Source organism: Mesitornis unicolor, unplaced genomic scaffold (assembly GCF_000695765.1).
Source record: "Mesitornis unicolor isolate BGI_N332 unplaced genomic scaffold, ASM69576v1 scaffold1727, whole genome shotgun sequence".
Lineage (NCBI taxonomy): Eukaryota > Metazoa > Chordata > Aves > Mesitornithiformes > Mesitornithidae > Mesitornis > Mesitornis unicolor.
In genome coordinates this window covers 56892-76709 of record NW_010195516.1, presented here as the reverse complement: position 1 = coordinate 76709, position 19818 = coordinate 56892, and the positions used below count along the sequence as shown (strand labels likewise).

The window sequence follows — 19818 nt, the reverse complement described above, 5'->3', positions numbered from 1 at the left end:
AGCAGACCCGCTCTCCCAAGCCAAACCTGGCTGCGCCTGATGGGGAGCTCTCACCTGCATCACCAGCGCTCAACGCTCTCTGGGCCAGGCAGATGAAATAAAAAATTTATAATACAACATTACTTCAATTTTCCTCTTCATTTACTGCTGCAGTGCCCAGCTCTGCTCTAACAAGTCAAAGCCTGGATCCGCGCAGGGGAAATTGCCTGGCTGAATATCAATAGCGCATTAACACCATGCCCATGTGGATGCTTCATCAAGCCAAATTATGGCTACGCTGACCTACCCACCATTTCCATTAGATGCCATTCTCATCCTGCATCGGGCACCGAACCGTTTATTTGCTTCAGCAGTCGAGGGCATGATCAATCGCTGTAATTATCCCTTGTTGCTAAACCAGAAATCCGAGTTTCGCCTGGATTACCTTCTCTGACTCGAGACTCTCCTGTCCGTGGAAGCACAACTCAAACCAACAACCCAGGCAGCTTTCATGCTACCACCTCCACCATCTATTCTGCACAGGGGAACCGTGGCCCTGCAGAGGAGCAGCTTGCCATCGTGCGTGCACAAGGTCACTGGAAAGGCAGGAGAGCCGGGTCAGCTCCCAGCTCCCCTCCATTCCACGGCTTCCCTGCTCCACAAGGGAAAGCGTCCACAAGCACTGAACCAGGCTATGGAAATGTCCTTTCCTTTTTAAATCTGGTGAACTGAGATGGACAAAACTTATGGTTAATATGTGGGGACAGTGGGCACACTGGGGCCCGCAAAATTAATTCCAATGCTCCAGTAAATGCAAGCAAATTATTGTCTCCCAGTGTTGCACCAGGTCTTTTGCAAGGAAAGGCAGCATCCTTCTGTCAAAGCAGAGTCTTGTGCTGCAACAAAAATGCTCAGGGTCTTTCTCAGAAGAAACGTGCTGTGACCTTGACATAAGCACCCGCAACCCAAAAATCCTCTCCTGCAGACACACGGGGGTGGTCATGCACTGGGGAGTAGCTACGGAGAAGAAACACGTGCTGTAGAAGTTTCTCCCTTGGACCAACGAAGCCAACCCATCTCCTGCTGCAGAGGGATTAGGAAGCTGCCCACAGCCGTGTTCATCAGTGGTGGCTACCACGGCTGCTGCCCAAATTCGAATTTCCCAAATCCTGCCTCAGAGGCAGCTGCTGCTCTGTTCCAGAGCCTGATGGAAGAAGGGAATGACTTTCTTTGAAGGGCACAAGCTGCTTTCAGGCATGAGTGCAGTCTACCTGGGCTATGTGCGGTAACACAGAGCCCTGCTCTGCCTCGTGCAGAGACACCAGAGACTTTCTGAGATCGGGTGTCCACATCAGACATCGTTTCGGCACTTGGGGTATAAACGTTGCAGGCCAAGTGCTTCTGTCTCTGGAGAGTTTGCAACTTAGAAAGAACTCAGCCTTAATATTAAACACCAGCAAGGCCAAGATGCTCGTGGCCAGAAGAAATGAGCGCTGTGGGCCCCAGCAGCACAGCAGCGACCCCCAGAGCCGGGCACCACCACGACGCGGAGAGCTGCTTTGGATGGGAGGGCAGACAGAGATGACCTCCTGTTCATGTTACTTCTCCCCTGCTTTCTTCTTTTCTCTCTTTTTTTCCAAGTTTTCAAGTACACACCTGAAGGGAGGGCAAAAAGCCGTGGGGCAACGCAGCGACACCCACACACCCTTGGGTGATGGGGCTCCTGGTTTGCGCACCAGGACCATGGGGCTGGGGGACACACGGTGCCTGTTCCAGGAGCATCTACGAGGCTGGGGAGGGACCCAGGGGGGCTGCCAGGGAGCGGTCGATCACTGGAACTGAAACTGCCCTGGCCCGCTCATGATGCAGAGTGGCTAATCAACATCTCTGTTCTCCTCTGAGACCACGCGTGGCCCATCAGCAGACCCAGGCTGAGACAGCTCGAAAGCAGCCCCAGCAAAAGGCTCAGCCTGCTCACACTCTCAGAGTCTAAAAATCCTTTCCGAAGGAACACTTTAATTTTGTTCCAATCAACCAAATCATCTCAGAAGCGGCTGCCTGCGCACCTTTAGACCCCGGCCGCTGTGGGCTCCTCAGGGAGGCTGTGATTAATGAAAAAGACCAACTTCCTTAATAGCCTTGGAGGGAGTCGCTCTTCGCTCTTTCCTTTGGGTTGTCTCGTGCGTTTGTTCCTCCGGTTCCCTCCTCTGCCTGTGAACGGCATCTGGAGAAGGTGACCTTGAACAAGGGCTTCTGGAAACAGGTATAAAAATCCTTTCTGAGCAGCCCAAAACGTGCTGTTTTGGTCCAGCGAGGCATCTCATCGGGGCAGGGCTGACACCAGCCTCCTGGGATCTCAGAAAAATCCTCTGCTACTGCAGATGCTGCCTCCGGTTCCTTTGTTTGTTCCTCCGGGTTAATTACCCTCCTCTGTTCGGCGGGACGGGGCCTCACCACTGCGCAGCTGCCAGGGCTTGGGAAGGAGAGATCTGGGGCTCCCCACTGAGCCACTGTCCCTCAGACCCCTTGAAGCCAACTCTTAGAGGCAGCCTTTGAAAATGGGGATTGGTAGCAGTCATCCAGCCAACCTTGCCTTCCTGCGTTGTGATTTCCTTGTTTAGCACTTAATTATTTAACACGGTGCCACCGTAGCAAGCAGGAACTCAGAAGATGAAAAAACCAGCTCAAGCAGATAATGAAGCATCTGGCCTTCAACACCAATCAATCATTAATTCTGAGCAAGTCACCCTGATCTGAAAACTAATCAGAGCACGTTGCGAGAGCGGCTGGAGTGGAGCCGGTCGGGGTGACCCGACCCACCCCACCGCAGTGGGATGGGGATTTGCCAACAGGCACCCGTGGTTCTTGCTCTGCACAGATGCAGATTCACTCACTGAGGGCTTCCTCCATTACTGCTTACAGCTTGAAACCAGCTTTTTCCAGAGAGGCAGCCCTGATGGAAACGACTGGCACCGCATCCGAGGGCTCAATTTTCTGTTAAGGCTGTCCAGGGCAGTGGTGGAGTCGCCATCCCTGGAGGTGTTCAGAAAACGGGCAGATGTGGCACTTGGGGACATGGTTTGGTGCACACGGAGGGGGTGGGTTGACGGTTGGACTTGGTGATTTTGGAGGTCTTTTCCAACCTCAGTGATTCAATGATTTGGGTCACTGGGGTGGACCCTGGCTCCGCTCACTCCTTGCCCAGCTGCGCGGAGAAGGGTTGAGGCAGCTCTGTCCCCGGGGAGCAGAGGACGAGGTGGCTGCCCTGGGTCGTTTTGCTCCAGCAGCCATGCAGGACTGACCAGTGAGGCTGCATGCACCACCTCCACCACCCGAAACCTCAGCACCACCAGCGGGAAAGAAAGAGAAACAACAGAAACACAGCACATACGCTCAGGCATGCTGGGAACATTCAGGGAACAAAGTCACAGATCAACTAGGAGAAGATAAATATTATAAACATAAAATGTAATTTGCAAACACTATGGGGCAGGGTGGCAGTGGAGTGTGGGGACAGAAAAATAGATGGATCAGCTGAAATAACTGAATTATGCATCCCAGAAATGGATCACTGCAGCCACGTGAACAGCAGTACTATTAATTCAGAGATAAAGCAAACATGGCAGGAAAAGTTTTTCCTATCTGCCTGAAGTCAGACATCTCAGCCTGACCCTGATGGGAACCCAGGCCCCTGCCCTGACACCCACCCCAGGAGTCCCGGGGTCCTCCAGCACCTCAGAGGGCCTCCTCAGCCCAGCGCCGGCTTTCGAGGCTGGGTTTTGTACTCAGCTTTTGAGATCATCCGAAACCGGGGAAGAAAATTCAAAGCATCCCAGAGCGGCTGCAGAGGGGGGACATCAGCCTGGGAAAGGCTCATTTCTGCCGGGGAACACCTCCAGACGCCCTCTGTTTCATGCGTGCTTTAGGGACACGGCAGGTGACAACTGAGGGAAAGTCCAGTGATGCAAAGGGAGGAGAAAACTGGAAATATCTGGGGTTTCACAAAAGTACGTTGGCAATGGATTAGCAGCGTTTTAGCTCAGTAAATCTGAGGACAAGAGTATCAAGAGGTTGTCACATTATATAGAAGGAAGAACTATCCCGTCAGAAACAAATGAGAACCAATTATAACTAAACAGACCTTGTGCACAAATAGAATTTTGCCATTAAATATAATTTATCCCATTTAATTAGTATTTCCTGGACACAATACTCTGGACTAAAATACCATTCCATCTCCTTGAAACTTGTAATTATTGTTGAGACCTGTACTGTTACGCATCTCCCTGCTTTCTCCATCTTGCATGCCATTTGAGAACCAGCAAGATTTTCAATTATCTATGCTGAACTGTCAAAGATACCTTTAAAAGAAGGGGAATAATGTGTGACTCAATTCCTCTAAAAAAGGGGAGAGATCATTTTTAGTCAGAATGAACACACTGCATCTTTCATCATTCTATTTTTGCGAGTAAGAGTAAAACAGGCTATTTAAAACATCCATTTAAATGCAAATTTTTTATTCGGGGAGGGGGGGGGGGGGGGGGTGTTGAAGTTAATAATTTACCACAGACAGGATTATTTTTCCCCACTCCACCCCTGCTGAAGTTTTAGACTGGCACCCACACGGGTGCAGGGACTTGTTCACCCCTACGCCTGGAGCATTGGGAAATCAGGGAGAGGAGAGGGGAGCTGGTGGCTCCGGGAGCCATCGGGGGGGCGACGGCACTTACCCAACATTCCCATCCCCAGCATAAACGCGTCCATGGTATACGGCAATCCACGGGCCCTTCCTCTCGTCCCTGGCGGAAACATCACTTCTTTAGGTTGTGCTTTCTTACATTCTACCTATTGAGCAGAAACATGGACAAATGAGATGCAAATGAATTCCATGTAAATGTCAAATGCAGAACTGATCTACTTAAGGGGGGGGAGAGTTTTATTTTTAGCATTTGCTTCCCCACACCGCCTCCCCCTCACAGATGAACTTTAAGAATAGTGTAAACGGATTTAAAAGAGCAAACGTGTCTGTCTCTTTAAACACACAAAGCGAAACCCCACCGGAAAGGTGACAGAAATGCTGATTTAAGAAGTTCCTGAAAGGAAAAACCCTTTTTTTCCCTCTCAATGGCGCTCGTGGGCGTGGGATGAATGGAGGGAGGGCTCCAGCACAGCTCGATTGCAATCGATAACAGAAAATGACTCTTAGTGATCATTACAAAAAGCTTATTTTAAAATAGGAATAAAGAATCAATATTTCTACCCAGCAGAAAATTTCTGTAAACTCTATTAATAAACGACCTGCACTCTTTCACTGCCAGTTACTCCTCCTGCCTTGGGAAGTGTCTCATTGCCACCTGCAAGTCCAGCCCAGCTGGCAGCAGGACACCCCCGACAGTCAGCATCCCCAGCCACGCCGCCAGGCGCTGCTTCCCAGTCTCTTTTTGGATAGGAAAAGGGAAAAATAAAAGCATTTTTCTATTTTTTTCTAGCTCCGGTACTGTTGACTTCTGCCCGCGCTGCCCTCAGCACTGGCCCTGCAGCCACACCAGTAAGCCGTTTTGGAGCTAACTGGAGTTATCCCACCCCATTTCTGGGGCTCTACATCTTTGTCCACACACTCAGCAAAAGGAAGATGTGCACAGACGCAGTGGCACGGGGAAGCCGTGAGCTGTGCCACCGCCTGCCCACCCACATGGTCTGCACAGTGACAAGGTCTTGAGCTGCATCTCGAGGTCTGAGCTTTCTGCCTCTAACTCTGCTCTTAACCAGTTCCTCCTCATCTTTGCACGAATGAGGAGCGGCTGAGGGAGCTGGGGGGGTTCAGCCTGGAGAAGAGGAAGCTGAGGGGAGACCTTACCATCCTCTACAGCTCCCTGAAAGGAGAGGATAGTGAGGTGGGTGTTGGTCTGTTCTGAAAGGAACAAGCAACAGGATGAGAGGAAATGGCTTCAAGTTGTGCCAGGGAAGGGTTAGACTGGAGACGAGGAAAAATTTCTTCACTGAAGAGTGGTCAAACATTGGAACAGGCTACAAGGGATGTCACTGGATTGATGGAGTCAGCATCCCTGAAGGCGTTCAAAAAAAGGCGTCGATATGGCAGTTTGGGACATGGTTTAGTGGGCATGGTGAGGTTGGGTTGATGATTGGACGTGATGATCTTGCACACCTTTTCCAACCTCAACGATGCTGTGATTTCCACACTGGAGCCAGCAGGCAGGGGCTCAGGAGTGGGGCTGCTCATCACGGCGCACGGGGAGGGCTGTCCCCAGGCAGGACCACGTCTCCTGCATCACCTCCACTGCTCCATCACCTCCACCACCCACACGAGCAGGGCGAGCAGGCAATCAACCCAGGCCAACCGGGGATGCGAGATAATATGGCTTGAACATCTTGGTGCCTAATAGCCCGATCAGTGACTGTGTCCATTGTCTTACAAAAACCCACCTCCTGTTTCTAGGCAACCCCATCAGCGAAAATTTCAGGTTTATACAATTTTCATTTAGGTAACATAAAGGTTAACTGCCTGTAATGGGAGTATTTGAAACAAACCCACCTACTCCTCCCCTTTCTGCTGCAAACCTCCACAGACCAGGTTTACTTCACCTGCCTGCAACACTTTCCAAAGCCACAATGCTCAGACACTGCCAATGCTGTGCCCCAACACAGCCCCAGCCCTGAGAAGTTTGCAGTTAAACTCTTTGAGAGTTCAACTTTTGCTACCTTTCTGCCAAAAAATGTTTGGGTCCTTGCAGGGAGAAAGGCAGGAAACTTCCCATCAAGGCCTTCCTCAAGAAGCCGCTGCCTCGTGAGGCAAAGCCTTCAGAGCTCCCCAGGGAGGACTAACCTTGAGCCTCAATGGCGGGTTTCAGCCTAATTGGGCTGTCTGCCCACCCCTGAAACCTTGGTGGCCCCTGAAAGCCCCACAGCCCAAAGCAGGCAGCCTGCCACTACCTGCCCTCTCCATCCACCCCCCCAGGGACACAGCGATCTCGAAACACCAAGCTTCAGCACCTCCCTCCCTCTCCACCACTCCGCAACGTCCCCCGAAACCCTCCTTTGCTGATTTCTCATCAGAGGGGCATTTAACAGGACTATGCCAACCTAATTTCTCCAGCCAAACAGCCGGGGGGAGCACCAGAAGTGCATTATTTCATTCCACAAGTGTGCTCTTCGGGTTCGCCACCGCTCCAAATGTCACGGTGGCATTGGTTACACCTCGCGGCCGCTCGCGCTGCAAGCAGCCGGGATGAGAAAAACAATCTAGCCTGGCTCAACGGACAATTAACAGGAAAATGAAGTTTGGATTAGCACCGTTAGAAACAATAACCCAGTAATTAGCTTTTGCAACCACAAAACAGCCTACTGCTGCTCTCTGAAAGACTAGCGTAATTTATGATTTTCACAGCACACGAGGATATAAAGCGAATGGCAGCGAGCTGCAAAGAAGTTTCAGCTGGGATTTAAAGGGGAAGAAAAAGCCATCAGTAGTAAAGAAAAATAATTCCTAAGCCTTTGTAAACAAATATACCCCATATCAGGGGCAAAAATATGCTCTGTTCTCTAGCAGAGGCTGTTTCCCATGGGAGGAAGGATATGCAGGGTACGGGACCAGGAGCCCAGCTCTGCCATCCCTTGGGAAGGGGCTGCGTGCGCCCAGCCTCGGGTGGGATTTCACCCTTCGCGTTCCCAACGTGGAGGTGCTCAGCAGGAGCTGCCCATGCATCGTCCTGTCGGCAAATGGGGAAAATGCGTCAGCAGGAGGTGAAGCAGCATGCCAGGGAATCAGCGCTGGGCTTGGACCGTACCCTTCGTCAACAGAGGCGGCAAAAATGGAAAAAAAAATAGGGCCAGGCTGCTTTTCTGCAAGATGCCAGCGCTGTCCTCTGTGGGGATGGGATGGAGACGGCCGTAACCACCCCACAGCCACGGTTATGTGGCATGAGACCCTGGAGGCAGTAGGGACGGCACACGTGTGTCGGCAACGCGGGACGGGCATTTTTAGGAATGTGCCTGGATTTACGAGTTGGTGCTCAGCTCTGCTCCGAATCACCCGAGAGCCTGCCCGATGCGGGGACTTTGTACATAAATCTGGGTCTGGCACAAACGTTCAGCTCAGCATTTCTGTACATCTTAGTAACTCCCAGATTTTTTTCCACCTCCTCTGTACGAGGGATGTGCTTCACTTTCAGCAGCCTAACAAAGAAAGTTTTAACTCTAAGGTTGAAAAAAAAAAAGGCAGGGAAACTAAAATTCACTATTTTTGTTTAGTCTAGTTTGGAGAATTAACGTTACACCGGGGTACCCTTGGGTCGAGCACAGCAGTCAAAGCCACTGGAACCCAGGACAGCTGAGAAGGGGAGTGAAAAGCCTTTTATACCCTGTGCAACAACACGGGCTCTCAGCTCCCAGCACCAGGATGTCTCAAAAACCCCACGGCTAACAGCTTTCCCGGGAAAGCAGGGCTGCTGGGAGGCAAGCAGAACGCGCACGTATTCACAATGCACAAAACCCCATTTTGCCACCCAAAGACAAGGCAACTTTGTCTTGCCAGCAAGGCGCGACTCACAGTTGAGATTCAGTTACCTCGAGGACACCACGTTGTTCACGCCACGGCAAAACTACCAACTCCTCCAACAGAGAAATCTGTATTTGCCTGGTCCTACTGCTAAGGCAGGTCTACAGCAGGCAACAGAAGAACCGTGATAAAGCGTATTTAAAAAAGTCCATTAGATCACTGACAAAGGTGGGGTGGGGACAAGGGCACGCCGTGTCCTCAGGCTGTGAGAGAAGTCAACAGCTATGGGTGAGCACTTGTCCCACTGTACCTGTGATGTGAACGAGACTACCACAGTGGGATCTAAAGGAAAATAAATTACTCCATCACATTTCTTCTCCAGCTGCTTTTGCACCCCCTCAGAAAACCAGGTTTCTCTTTGCAAAGCAGCCTGCTCACGTCGAAGGAACAACACGCTGGGGAGAGCTTGTTTGGGTTTTATTTGTTTCCCCCCTGCAACGTTTGGAGAGCACCTTTGGCCTCCCACGTAAATTCCAAGTTACGTTTATTAAGTGCCTCACTGGCATTTTCTTCCCCCTTTCACGCTGCTCGTTTAATATTACATTTGACATTCTACGCTTTACAGATGGCAACAGAAGCAGGATGGGTGGGATAAAAATAGCCTGCCAGGGAAATGGGAGGCTGGAAATAGGCTCAAAATAGCCTTGTCAACAGCAGCGACCCTGCTACCCTCTGTTTGCCCCCGCGTTTTGGGAAATGACAGCACTTGGAAGATGAGAAAGAGCGAGCTCAGGGCAGGTCGGTGCCCGTGGAGCCACGGATGCCCCAGCTGAGCAGAAAGGGAATGGGGACAGGGATGGGGACGGGGATGGAGCGTCCTTGTTCCAGTTCACCAAGTGGGTGCAAACTCCATCACCCCCAGCTCCAAGAGCCCGTCCCCTTCACAGCTCAGTGCTACGACATGAAAAGCAAAGCAGAGGCAGTCAGACCCTGAGGACGCTACAGAAAATACATCCATGCCTAACAGGGACCCTCAGGCAGCTGCATGTCACCTCCGGCCACCTGCACCAGCTCACTGTCACACCGGCGTGCACACACAACCCTGCACGGGCTGGGAATTAACCTGCAGACACATCAGCAGCACGAGGAGTCAGTCCCACACCACCATCGTGTCTCATCGCCTCCCTTGTAGGCTGCTTTTAAAATCAGTGCCGTAGAAGAAGTGACAAGAAGAGAAGGCTCAAAGCATGGTGGCACCTGGATTGTGTACCAAGCAGGCACGGAGAGCACAGGACCATCTTTTAATTATCTGTGACAACAAAACGTCAATGGCCCACGCAGCTTCTTTTGCTCCCTGTGGTGTGCCTTGAGGGTTTTTGCCCTGTCCCACCCTCCCCGATCCCCACACCACTGTCACCTTCCCTTTCACCTGGGGAGAAGCTCTCCCAACAGGTCTCCCACTGGTGTGCCAACAGCCGGGTAGATTTTCACTGTGCATGAGTGCAGATCCCACTACGAAGGATCAAACAATGCGCTCTGCCCCGCTGCTGGCACTGGTTTCAACTGGACACACCAGTGCCCTGCTGCCAGCCTCACCAGGACAAACTGGGCAACGCTGGTCTGCACCAGGCAAAGGCTGAGCCTGGCTCCAGAGAAAAACCTATGTTGTGAAATAGTAACTAAAATAACTGAATAACTAAACCCGTGGGGTACGACGTGACACATGCCCACTTGTGATGGAGCAGTAGGAAAATCCTGAAGCTCTTCCCTCCCAACTAACAATCTTACCTAAATCTATGTTCCAAGCATTTCTAATCTGTTGCTGGGCCTGTCACCTGGATGCTGGAGTGGGGATGATTTGGATTCATTCTTTTTGCTTTGTTTTAAGGAAAATTAACCAGCATTTAGTGACTCTAAAGAGGGCAATAAGCCTCTCCCACAACCCAGAAGCAGGAGGAGGCTGGGGAAGCAGCGAGATGCTGGGACAGAACAGAGGCAAAGCCGGCAGCACCCACCAAAAACGGGGTGAGAAGCTTCCCGCCTTGCAAGGGGAATGGCCCTGTCCCACTGCTCAGTTCCCCAAGGGGGCCCTTACTTTTATGTCAGATGCGTATTGCTGTGAGGAACAATATGAAGAATATTATTTCAGTGCCTTGGGAAAAATTAGCAAGTCAAATATTGAATCAGGCCTTCAGCATATGCCAAGGAGATTGCTTTGATCTTATCCACACTAAAAGCTCTATTATTGAATTTAAAGCCTGTGAACACATATCAGACCAATATACAATGCATATCTGAATACACATTTGAGTAGCAAAGGATATTTTGACAAAGGGAAAAAGAATATTTTAGCTGAAAATATCAAAGTTACCACATCAATTGAAATATAAATGCCCTTTTCCATCTGGCTCAGTGGCTTTACTGACAGGGCAAGCTGCAACCTGGGACCTGACTGTCAGTGAGGAGAAACTTCACCCAGGTCTGGCTCCTGGGCTGGGGAAGGCGACTGTGGCTTGATGGCAGCGAGCCCCGGCTTCCCGAGGGACACAGACCAGCAGAGCAGCATCAGGACGGGGAGCTGGACCGGAACGGCTGTTTCGGGAGCACGCGCTCTGTAACCACCACCCCACGAGGAGGTCGTCCCCAGGGGCCACCACCCAGGGACGCCGCGTGTCTGGGACCAAGGAGGAGAGCTCGCTGCCCCCGCCGTGCGCTGCGGAGCGAAACCAACTTACCATTTTATTATTGATTTCGTGGAAATGAATTTCACAGACTTTTTCCACCACGTCTTCGTTTTCAAAAGTTACGAAGCCAAATCCTATTTAATAAAAAAAAACAAAAAGGGGAGGGGGAAAGGGAAACATTAGTTAAGTTAAACAATTTAATGTTAATAAAGCATTACTTAGCCATTGGGAATTTGGAAAACTTTCATAAAAATATGTACGTCAATACACCTGCTGTCTATGGAGCTGTTGCTGAATTTGTTACAGGCTAATGGACGGAAGTAGCATTGTCTCAGGGAAAAGTAATACGGTTCTGTTCCAGCTCTTCCATAGGATTTAATGGAGAATTAAAACCTCCTTATGGATTTTTTTGATCCATCTTGCAGAATTTAATGGATAGTTACAGCCCAGTTACATGATGGCTCAGAAACTACAGTAAGGCCGTATTTTCTTTTACACCTTATAGGTTTTTAAGAGCAATCTCTACAAAACCCAATTATATTTCTATGGAACCATATTGATTTTATCTCTTGTTTAATACCACAGGACTTCTCCATTAGAGTTGACTCATTACATGATCCAAAAAAATACAAATCCGGGAAGACAGAAGATGATTCCTCATTTACCCCTCACTACTCCTGGTGAGGGAAAAACCCCCGAACACGCAGCAGTGCTCTGTGTCCCCATTCGCTCTGAGCAAACACCGAACATCCCCACCACAGCTCCGTCCCACGCGGACACAGCCGGGCTCCGGAGGTGGTTATTTGTCCCTTTCTTCCTGAATTACTTCCTCTAATGCTTCATCAGGACATCCTGAGGCCTCCCACAAACCATTACGTTGAAGGCCTCTGATCTAATCATTCCTCTCTCTGCCGCTGCCGCTCCAGCGGAGCCGTGGATTTGGGCTGTTTTGGGCCTTTTGCTGTCTGCCTGTAGCTGTACTCTGGGTTTGCTCTGCTGAGGCCACACAAAGAAACCCAGCAGCCCACCACGGCTGTACAGTCACGTTCCCTGCACCTTCCTTAAAACAAAAATAAAAATCAAGCTAACAAACAAAAAAACAACCTAAAGTGCAACATTTCTGGCAAAAGTCTTGATAAGTCAACATCGACACCAATTAAGCTAATGAAATGTCAATAACTTAACACCAGGACGAACTCCACCCCCAAAACTGCACCGAGAACTCTGCTGGACTCCGTGCTGCTGAACAGGGACGGGATGGGACATCTTCATGGCACCGCCGCTGCCTGACCCAGCGCACCCAGTGAGGATGCGGCAGCAGCTTCCGTGCCCAGGTCCCGTTCTAAACACACTGTAGGTTTGCTTTGATAGGGCACACCAGAAAATATTAATACAGGGTTTTGGCAACCTACAGGTACGAGATACACTTTGCAGGCTACAATCCATGAAGCTGTAAAGGACATTTCAAGGCGAGGTCCCAGCAGCTCCCCACCAGCGCATTTGGGAATGCACAGGACGCGCAGCGATGGGGAATGCTCCCATCCCTCTGTGGACCCTCTTCTTGGGGAAAAAACCACCAGAAATGGTTTCCAGATTTCCTCCAGGGCATAACACATCATCTGACAGCACGTCACACTCAAACCCAGCACCCAGAACACTATTTTACTTTGCACTTAAAGCATGTAGCAGCCTGAAGTATTTTACTTAAGTCTTTCATTTGCCTTTTAAATTACTCCATTTAAAGCTACCTTACACAGACCTGCAGTTACAGCTCAGATTTTTGTGGTTAACCGGCTGAACACGGCATCCCAGGAATCCTGGAGCGCACCGTGCTGGGCAATTGCCGGAGCCAGGAGCAGCATGGCCGGGGACCAGCTTTGCCCAGCACAATGAGACGGCCCATCCGGGTCCACAAGTCATTAATTGCTTGAGCACTAGCAATATCTTCATCATTAGCAACTCATTAGCGAGTGCTGCAGTTGAGGATTTCTCTTTCAACTCTGGTCAGGTCTCACTGCCAGGATGGAGGAGACGGAGGGAATTTGGAGGAGATTAACCTTAATATGCATAACACCCGAGAAAGCCCACTGCAGTCGTTACGCATTTGGACTGGGAAAAGAGTTTCCTGTTCTCATCCCACTCCATATGGCTTCAACACAGGTTTATCAAGAAACTATTTGTCTGACTAACTCAGATCACCACCCAGCTTTCTGTATTTACTGATTTTATAACAAGAATAAAACAACAATCCATAGGTGTCAAGTCTCATTTGCAGGTTTTTAAAAGATCTATGCCATTTCGCACAGACCAGTCTAGCTGGCTCAGCACGAAAACACAGACGTGATGGGGTCTGTAAGGAAAACCAACACCATCTTTTACTCCGTCCTCTCTGGAGCACACCTGGTGGGCGGCTGGGGCGTGCGGGGGCTTGCAGGTTCAGGCACTCGATCTGTAGCCAAAGCCTTGTGATGTTTTACTTTTACCATTACTGACAGGAAAGCGAACAGGGGATTGTAAACTGTGCACATCCAGGCACTTAAAATCCATAGGATGCTATTCAGGAGACGCTATCACTCCTTAAATGAACAATCCCCAAGAGATCATATGCCTCAGAATGAAGAACTTCATAAAAGTGACTGGTAATGGGTCCCTTTTTGTTTCACGTTTTGAATATCAGGTTCCAACTTTCAGCACACAAAAATATTACTGCATGCCTGCCGTATTAGTCAGTATAATGAATACATGCTCATTTTTAAATTACCAAAACTCGTAGAAACCTTCCTGGACTAAATAGACAATTATTTTTTCTGAGAGGTACTAAGAGTCAACAAAAAAATGGCTCTGGGAAAGTGTATGAAAAAGATTAACACAAAACAAAGAAGGCTGTTTAAAATGGTGACATAAATAGGATTCTGGTTGTCAAGGAGCACACATTTTAAAATGAAATTATACCGCATCCTTCTGAATGAAGCTATTATTGGAAGCTAACAAGCTCTATTTAAGAGATAAGCATTTAACAGAGTCAAACGGTTGGGTTTTTTATTCAAATGAATAAAACTGAATATTCATTTGAATAATCTTTTCTGTAAAAGAAAAGACAAAGAAGTGGGAAAAATGAAGAAGAAGGAAAAAAATAAAGTAAGAGGCAAGCAGATGCCCCCAAATGAGAGGCTTCGAGTCAAGCAGCATCACTAAAGGAAGCCGAGCCACAGTCATGACCTTCAGGTGAAAACCCTTCCTTCAGCCTCTGCCCAGCAAAAAGAGCCATTTCCAGTCAGCCGCCCGTTAATGGGCACGGAGCGACACCGAAACAACGTGGGAGGATCTGCGGAGTCCCACAGAGAGGGGCTGCTCTGCTGGCGGGAAGGGCAGGCGTGTGCGGAGATGGAGGGAGTTATCCACCCAAAAACCTGCTTTGCAGGTACTGTGTGAGGCCCAGGAACTCAACTTGGATGAGTTGTACGTCAACATGGAGACGCTGAGGACATGGAGCAAACCACCCTGCCTGACCTTCTGCTTCCCGTGACTGCGCTCACAGCCGCCTTGCAGCCTCCGCTCATCCCATCCACAGAGACACCAAAGCTTCACTTCAGCGAGGGGAGGATGAAGGCTGCAGTCACAGGCTCTTGAGGAAGATGGCAGAGGCACCACGTAGGCAGGTGCCGGGGAGGTCCCCTCCGGTCTGACCTCGCTGCCTCCCATAGCAGCAGGTTTCACAGAATCGTTTGGATGGAAAAGATTTTTAAGATCATCGAGTCCAACCATGGCCTGTCCACCACTAAACCATGTCCCTAAGCACCTCATCTCCCTGTCTTTTAAATAACTCAGGGGTGGTGACTCCATCACCTCCCTGTGCAGCCCATTCCAATGCCCCACAACCCTTTCAATGAAGAAATTTTTCCTAATATCTAATTCAAACCTTCCCTGGTGCAACTTGAGGCCATTTCCTCTCATCCTATCGCTTACAGAATCACAGAATCATTTGGTTGGAAAAGACCTTTAAGACCATCAAGTCCAACCGTAACAGTAACACTGGTGGGCACTGAACAGGAGTCCACTTCTCCAGCTGACTTTATCTTAGTTGCTGGGACTTTCTGAATCTGCTAATTAGAAGCTAAAGTATTTGGGGATCAATTACCAGAGGATGCAGCTGCCTTCAGTTGAAGTAAAACGAGTCAAAGGTACTCAGCAGCCCTGCAGATCAGATCCCTTCTGGGACGGCCGGCTGACAGAATGGTGCTTTCGGCACGATGCCTCACACAAGGGGATTTTTTCACTAGGAAACAGCCACAGGGGAGGGAAAATCTGCCAAAATACATTTCTGAGTGCAAGGCAAGACAGTCTCAAGTATCCAAACCACCCTGATCTCCCCTGGGTCTGCAGACGCCAGCCCAGACACTTCACGTCCCACAGCGCAGGGCACGTGCTCCGACACTCCTTGGTTACACCAAAAAGCCTCCTCTGATCCGGTTCAGCCAAGAAAGCCGCCCAGGCCTGGGGTGGCCGGCTCCCTGTGGCAAAGCAGGGCTCAGCTGCAGCACTTTGCTGCCACGGTATTCCAGAAATAAAAGAAACATTGTTCAGAGAAAGTGACTGAAACCATAAGAAGATTAAAATAATTTTGAAAAAATTGGTAAAAGCCATAAATAATATTAAGAAGCCGTGCTGAAGATACCAAATGTCAGCGCTCCTGCATTCCACATTTCGGTTTTTTTCCCACTCGAGCCAACTATATTTCACACCTTTGTCATCATTTGAGAGGTTTTATGTCAACCTCAGTAAAACAGAGCCGAGATGACGCCACCATCGTTATGAAATAGATCTACTTTCTCTTGCGACTTGGCAGCAACTTCCCCACATCCCAGGTTTTATCCGTGCGTGCAGCGATCCGCGCTGCAGCTGCGCCTGCATGCACAGGACGTCCTCGTCACTAGAATTACATGAAAGCAACTCACTGCGTCAAAGGTCTAGCTCTTTCAGGTCCGTGCATGAATTAAAGTTAAACCTGGGCTAATGCTGGGGTTGGTCCCTGAAGGGATCTGATGGCCAAACTGGGATCCCGTGGCGCCATCCAGCTCCAGGCTCCCGGCCCCGGGTCCTGGGGGGCTGTGGTCCCACCGGCGCGGGCGCTGCCAGATGAAGAGCTGTGCTGAGGGAGGGGACACCCAGCCTGACACAGCACCGCTGCAAGGAAATGAGAGGTCAGGACGCATTCCCCTTTGGTGCTGGCTCTCGGTACCTGCCCTGCTCGGCTGTGGTTCATCCACGCCTCTTCTCTTCTCCTCGTATTTAAGTTAAGCTTGGAAACAGAGAAAAGTCCAGACCTGCTGTGGCATTATTTATGCACCTGCTTTCTTGTTTATACCGATAGTTTTGGCAGCTGGTCCTGTACACTGTAATAAAATGCCTTTCAAAAAGTAAAAAAAAATTAAAAATGAAGAAATGTGACCAGACAAGCCAGGCATAATAACATTAAAGCCCGTGTCAATTAATTTTTCCTCTTCTTGATAAACGAGCCCCATTCCATTCATTAATAATGAGAGAAGAAACAAGAAAAGTTGACACTAGTTTAATTTATTTTCTCAACTTGCCTGGTCATATTTCTCCCTGTTGCAAAGCTTTCTGGTGCTGCTGGGAATTGCAAGCGGCTCCCACACAGTCGATGCATAGATTGGTGTGAATCAATACCGCTCCGCTTTATTCACACATCCCTTGTAATCAGAGGGGAAAAAGTTACTTAGTAGGCGCATCCCAGACTGCCAAGCCACCTTATAAAAGTAATAACAATAATAATAATAATAAAAAACCCGCAGGGGAGGGGCAGAAAGGGGGATTTGAAACCAAGTCCTGTCACCGAATTTTGTCTTCACAGACAGAATGAACCAAGCGGAGGGGCCAGGACATTTTAATTGCTCAGACTGTGAACCACGGACGTTTCTAACTTCTTGCTGTCTGCAAAGGTAATTCAAGTCATTACCTGAAAGCCTGGGAACAGAGACCTGGGGGTTTAATCCTGCCTCTAGGAAAAGCCATTTGTGTGTCAGTGCCAGAACCCTTTGGCCAGGGCTCAGAAATGCAGCCCCGAATCCGCCACCTTCCTATGCTGTGTCTTTGGAGAAGGCGCCTGTGTCTTCCTTTTGGTCCAGGTTCCACTTTTCTTCCCCCACACTTTCTAGTCCCTTCCTCAAGGTTTTCATCTGACGCACTGCAACTCAGCTCGTTAAAGCTCAAAATCGCCTCGGATCAAAGCTGTCAGTTCTAACTTGTTATTTCCTGTTATTCCAATTCCCTGGCCTGCAAACACACTAAAGGAGAAGTTTCGGTTTCCAAAGAAGGAACTTCTCGCCAGATTCCCAGCACACAGCTTTAGTCCGAGACGCACACCTCTCAGGTTTTACCTCCTCACCTCCAAGGAGGGGTTTGCCAGGAAGAGCGATGGCCAGATCTGAAGCACCACCTGAAGGCAACTCCTGCTCCAATCATTTGGTTGTAAAAGACCTTTAAGATAACTGAGTCCAACCATAACCTGTCCACCACCAAACCATGTCTCTAAGCACCTCATCTCCCCATCTTTTAAATCCCACCAGGGATGGTGAACAAAAGATTTCACCCCACACTTGCGATAACCAGACTGGGAGAGGGCTGCACCAGGAGACAGAAGGGGAAAGAGAAGGTTAACACCTACGGTCTAGGACAGCAAATATCATCCTCATTTAACTGTAAAGCGTGCTCTCTAGCAGTGCTTCTGCCAACGATGCTCATCAAGATGTGATTAGCCTGCGCATCCATTTGGTGTCTATGCGCATCTCGGGTTGGGTACAGAAAACAGTCAGGTTCTGTGGGCAGAGGCATGCAGGTATTGCCACTGTCTAAAGTGTCAATATATACTCCATGACATGAGAGTAAATTCTCAAAATCAAATCAGGAGCCAACTGCCTCAGAACAAAACCTCCACACAAGGTGTGAGCGTTTCAATACCGGCGCAGCAGGCGAGCGAGGAGCCGAGGGCAGCGGTGCAGCTGGATAAAGGGCAGTGGCGAGATGCTCCTTCCTTTTGTGCTGGAAAGCTGCAAGGCTTGGGCTCCTTGCTCCATCCTCCCACGACTGCGTGGCATTTGCAAAGGGAGCGTCACTCAAAAAGAGGGGAAAAATAAAAAAAGGCACCTTAGGATGAGCAGCCGCTGTGCCACGTAGCAGCCTGCCCCTCCAAACAGCCACCCGAGCTGTTTTCGGGGAACAATTTTCCCCAATGGGAGCATGAAGGGTACAGGGACTCGTCCCTCTACCCCCCCGTCACAGACTGTGCTCATGTAAGCGGTACCTGAACTTTTCGTAATAAATCTTTCATAACAACAAATCTTCATTAAAATTTTATTCTATTAACGTTCTGAAATCAAACCAAGGCGCTGAGTACATAATGACTGAAACGCACACTACACAGCAACTTACTAAATGCCAGCTTTATCATATTGTTAATTAACAGAAACCATTAATGCATTCACAGATCATTTAGAAGCATTAGTGGCAACCTAAGAAAAATTACATGTACGTGTGATACACTTAAGTCCACATTTTTTGCATCTGAATTTTCTACACAGGAGGCCCCAAAGTTTGTTCCCGACTCAGCTTCTCTCTGCTGGAGACACTGTGTCTCAATGGGGGCATTTTTGTCAGCAGTTTGAGAATTAAAGCATTGGGCTGAAATATGAGATATTGAAGGAAAAATTTATCTCAGGCAGCGTTTGCTTTTTCATCAGATTTTAACTCCAGCTTCCCAGCGGCTCTGGGCGCAGACCCACTCGTGATTTTCACTGCTCCCTTCTGTTCAGGTACCGATGTCCCAGCCCTCTAACAAGTCGGTGGCACAAAAACGAGGTGAGTGCAGTTGGGTGGGGGAAGCATGGCACAATCTAACAGATTTCCTTTTGCTATCAAAGAAGAAAACCCCAAACGCTTGTAAAACCCAATTAAGCTGTCTACAACCGGCATGGGAACCTCGTGCTCCCAAGCGAACGCCTCTGCCTGTTCACTAGTGAGACCTGCGGCACGCAGCGCCCGCCACAAACCCCAACACTGATTTCCCATCCCCAAAACGAGCGCCCTGCAGCCCCTCACCAACCCAAAACTGTCAGCACTGCTCCGATCCCTCCAGCCAAAGGGCACAGAGCTGCTGGGGTGGTCAGGATCCCTCTCAGAAACGAAAGCTGCTCCAAACGCGCCCGCAGCAGCCGCTGCCCGCCTAGCGCCAAGTCCTGCCATCTTTTCCTGTTTGCCTACAGGCGTCAAATACTCTCTGCCTGTCAATTCTTCCACAGTTTATTACCAAATTTCTAAAATATTACATTTTTTATTATATCCAAATTCACTTTATTGCATTTGACAATACAGATAATCACATACCATATGCTCTAATGTTTTGAAACCGATGCATGCTGACAGCAGTTTTTATTCATGATGCATAATTCTATCCAGGGCTGACAAAGGCGGCGCAGCTCCGAGCCTGGTGTCACAGTTTTGCTGTTGGAGGGGGACAGACTCTTTTTTCCATTTCCTTTTCTTCATTTTAACAACAGGTTTACAAAACTAGGAGGAGAGATGCTTTCCTTTCAGTAGAAATAGGAAATTGGCTGAAAAGATGGG

The 19818-nt window shown here is 49.3% G+C and overlaps 1 protein-coding gene across 1 annotated transcript in view; it reads right to left on the bottom strand.

The window, feature by feature from the left end:
• Window positions 1-19818, bottom strand: part of MSI2 (musashi RNA-binding protein 2) — a gene marked incomplete at its 5' end in the record, with an annotated part of 87931 nt that overhangs the window by 37595 nt on the left and 30518 nt on the right. The window contains 2 exons of the mRNA XM_010188128.1: window positions 4710-4824; window positions 11230-11312. Coding sequence (XP_010186430.1) covers window positions 4710-4824; window positions 11230-11312 — 198 coding nt within the window. The remainder of the gene's footprint in view (window positions 1-4709; window positions 4825-11229; window positions 11313-19818) is intronic.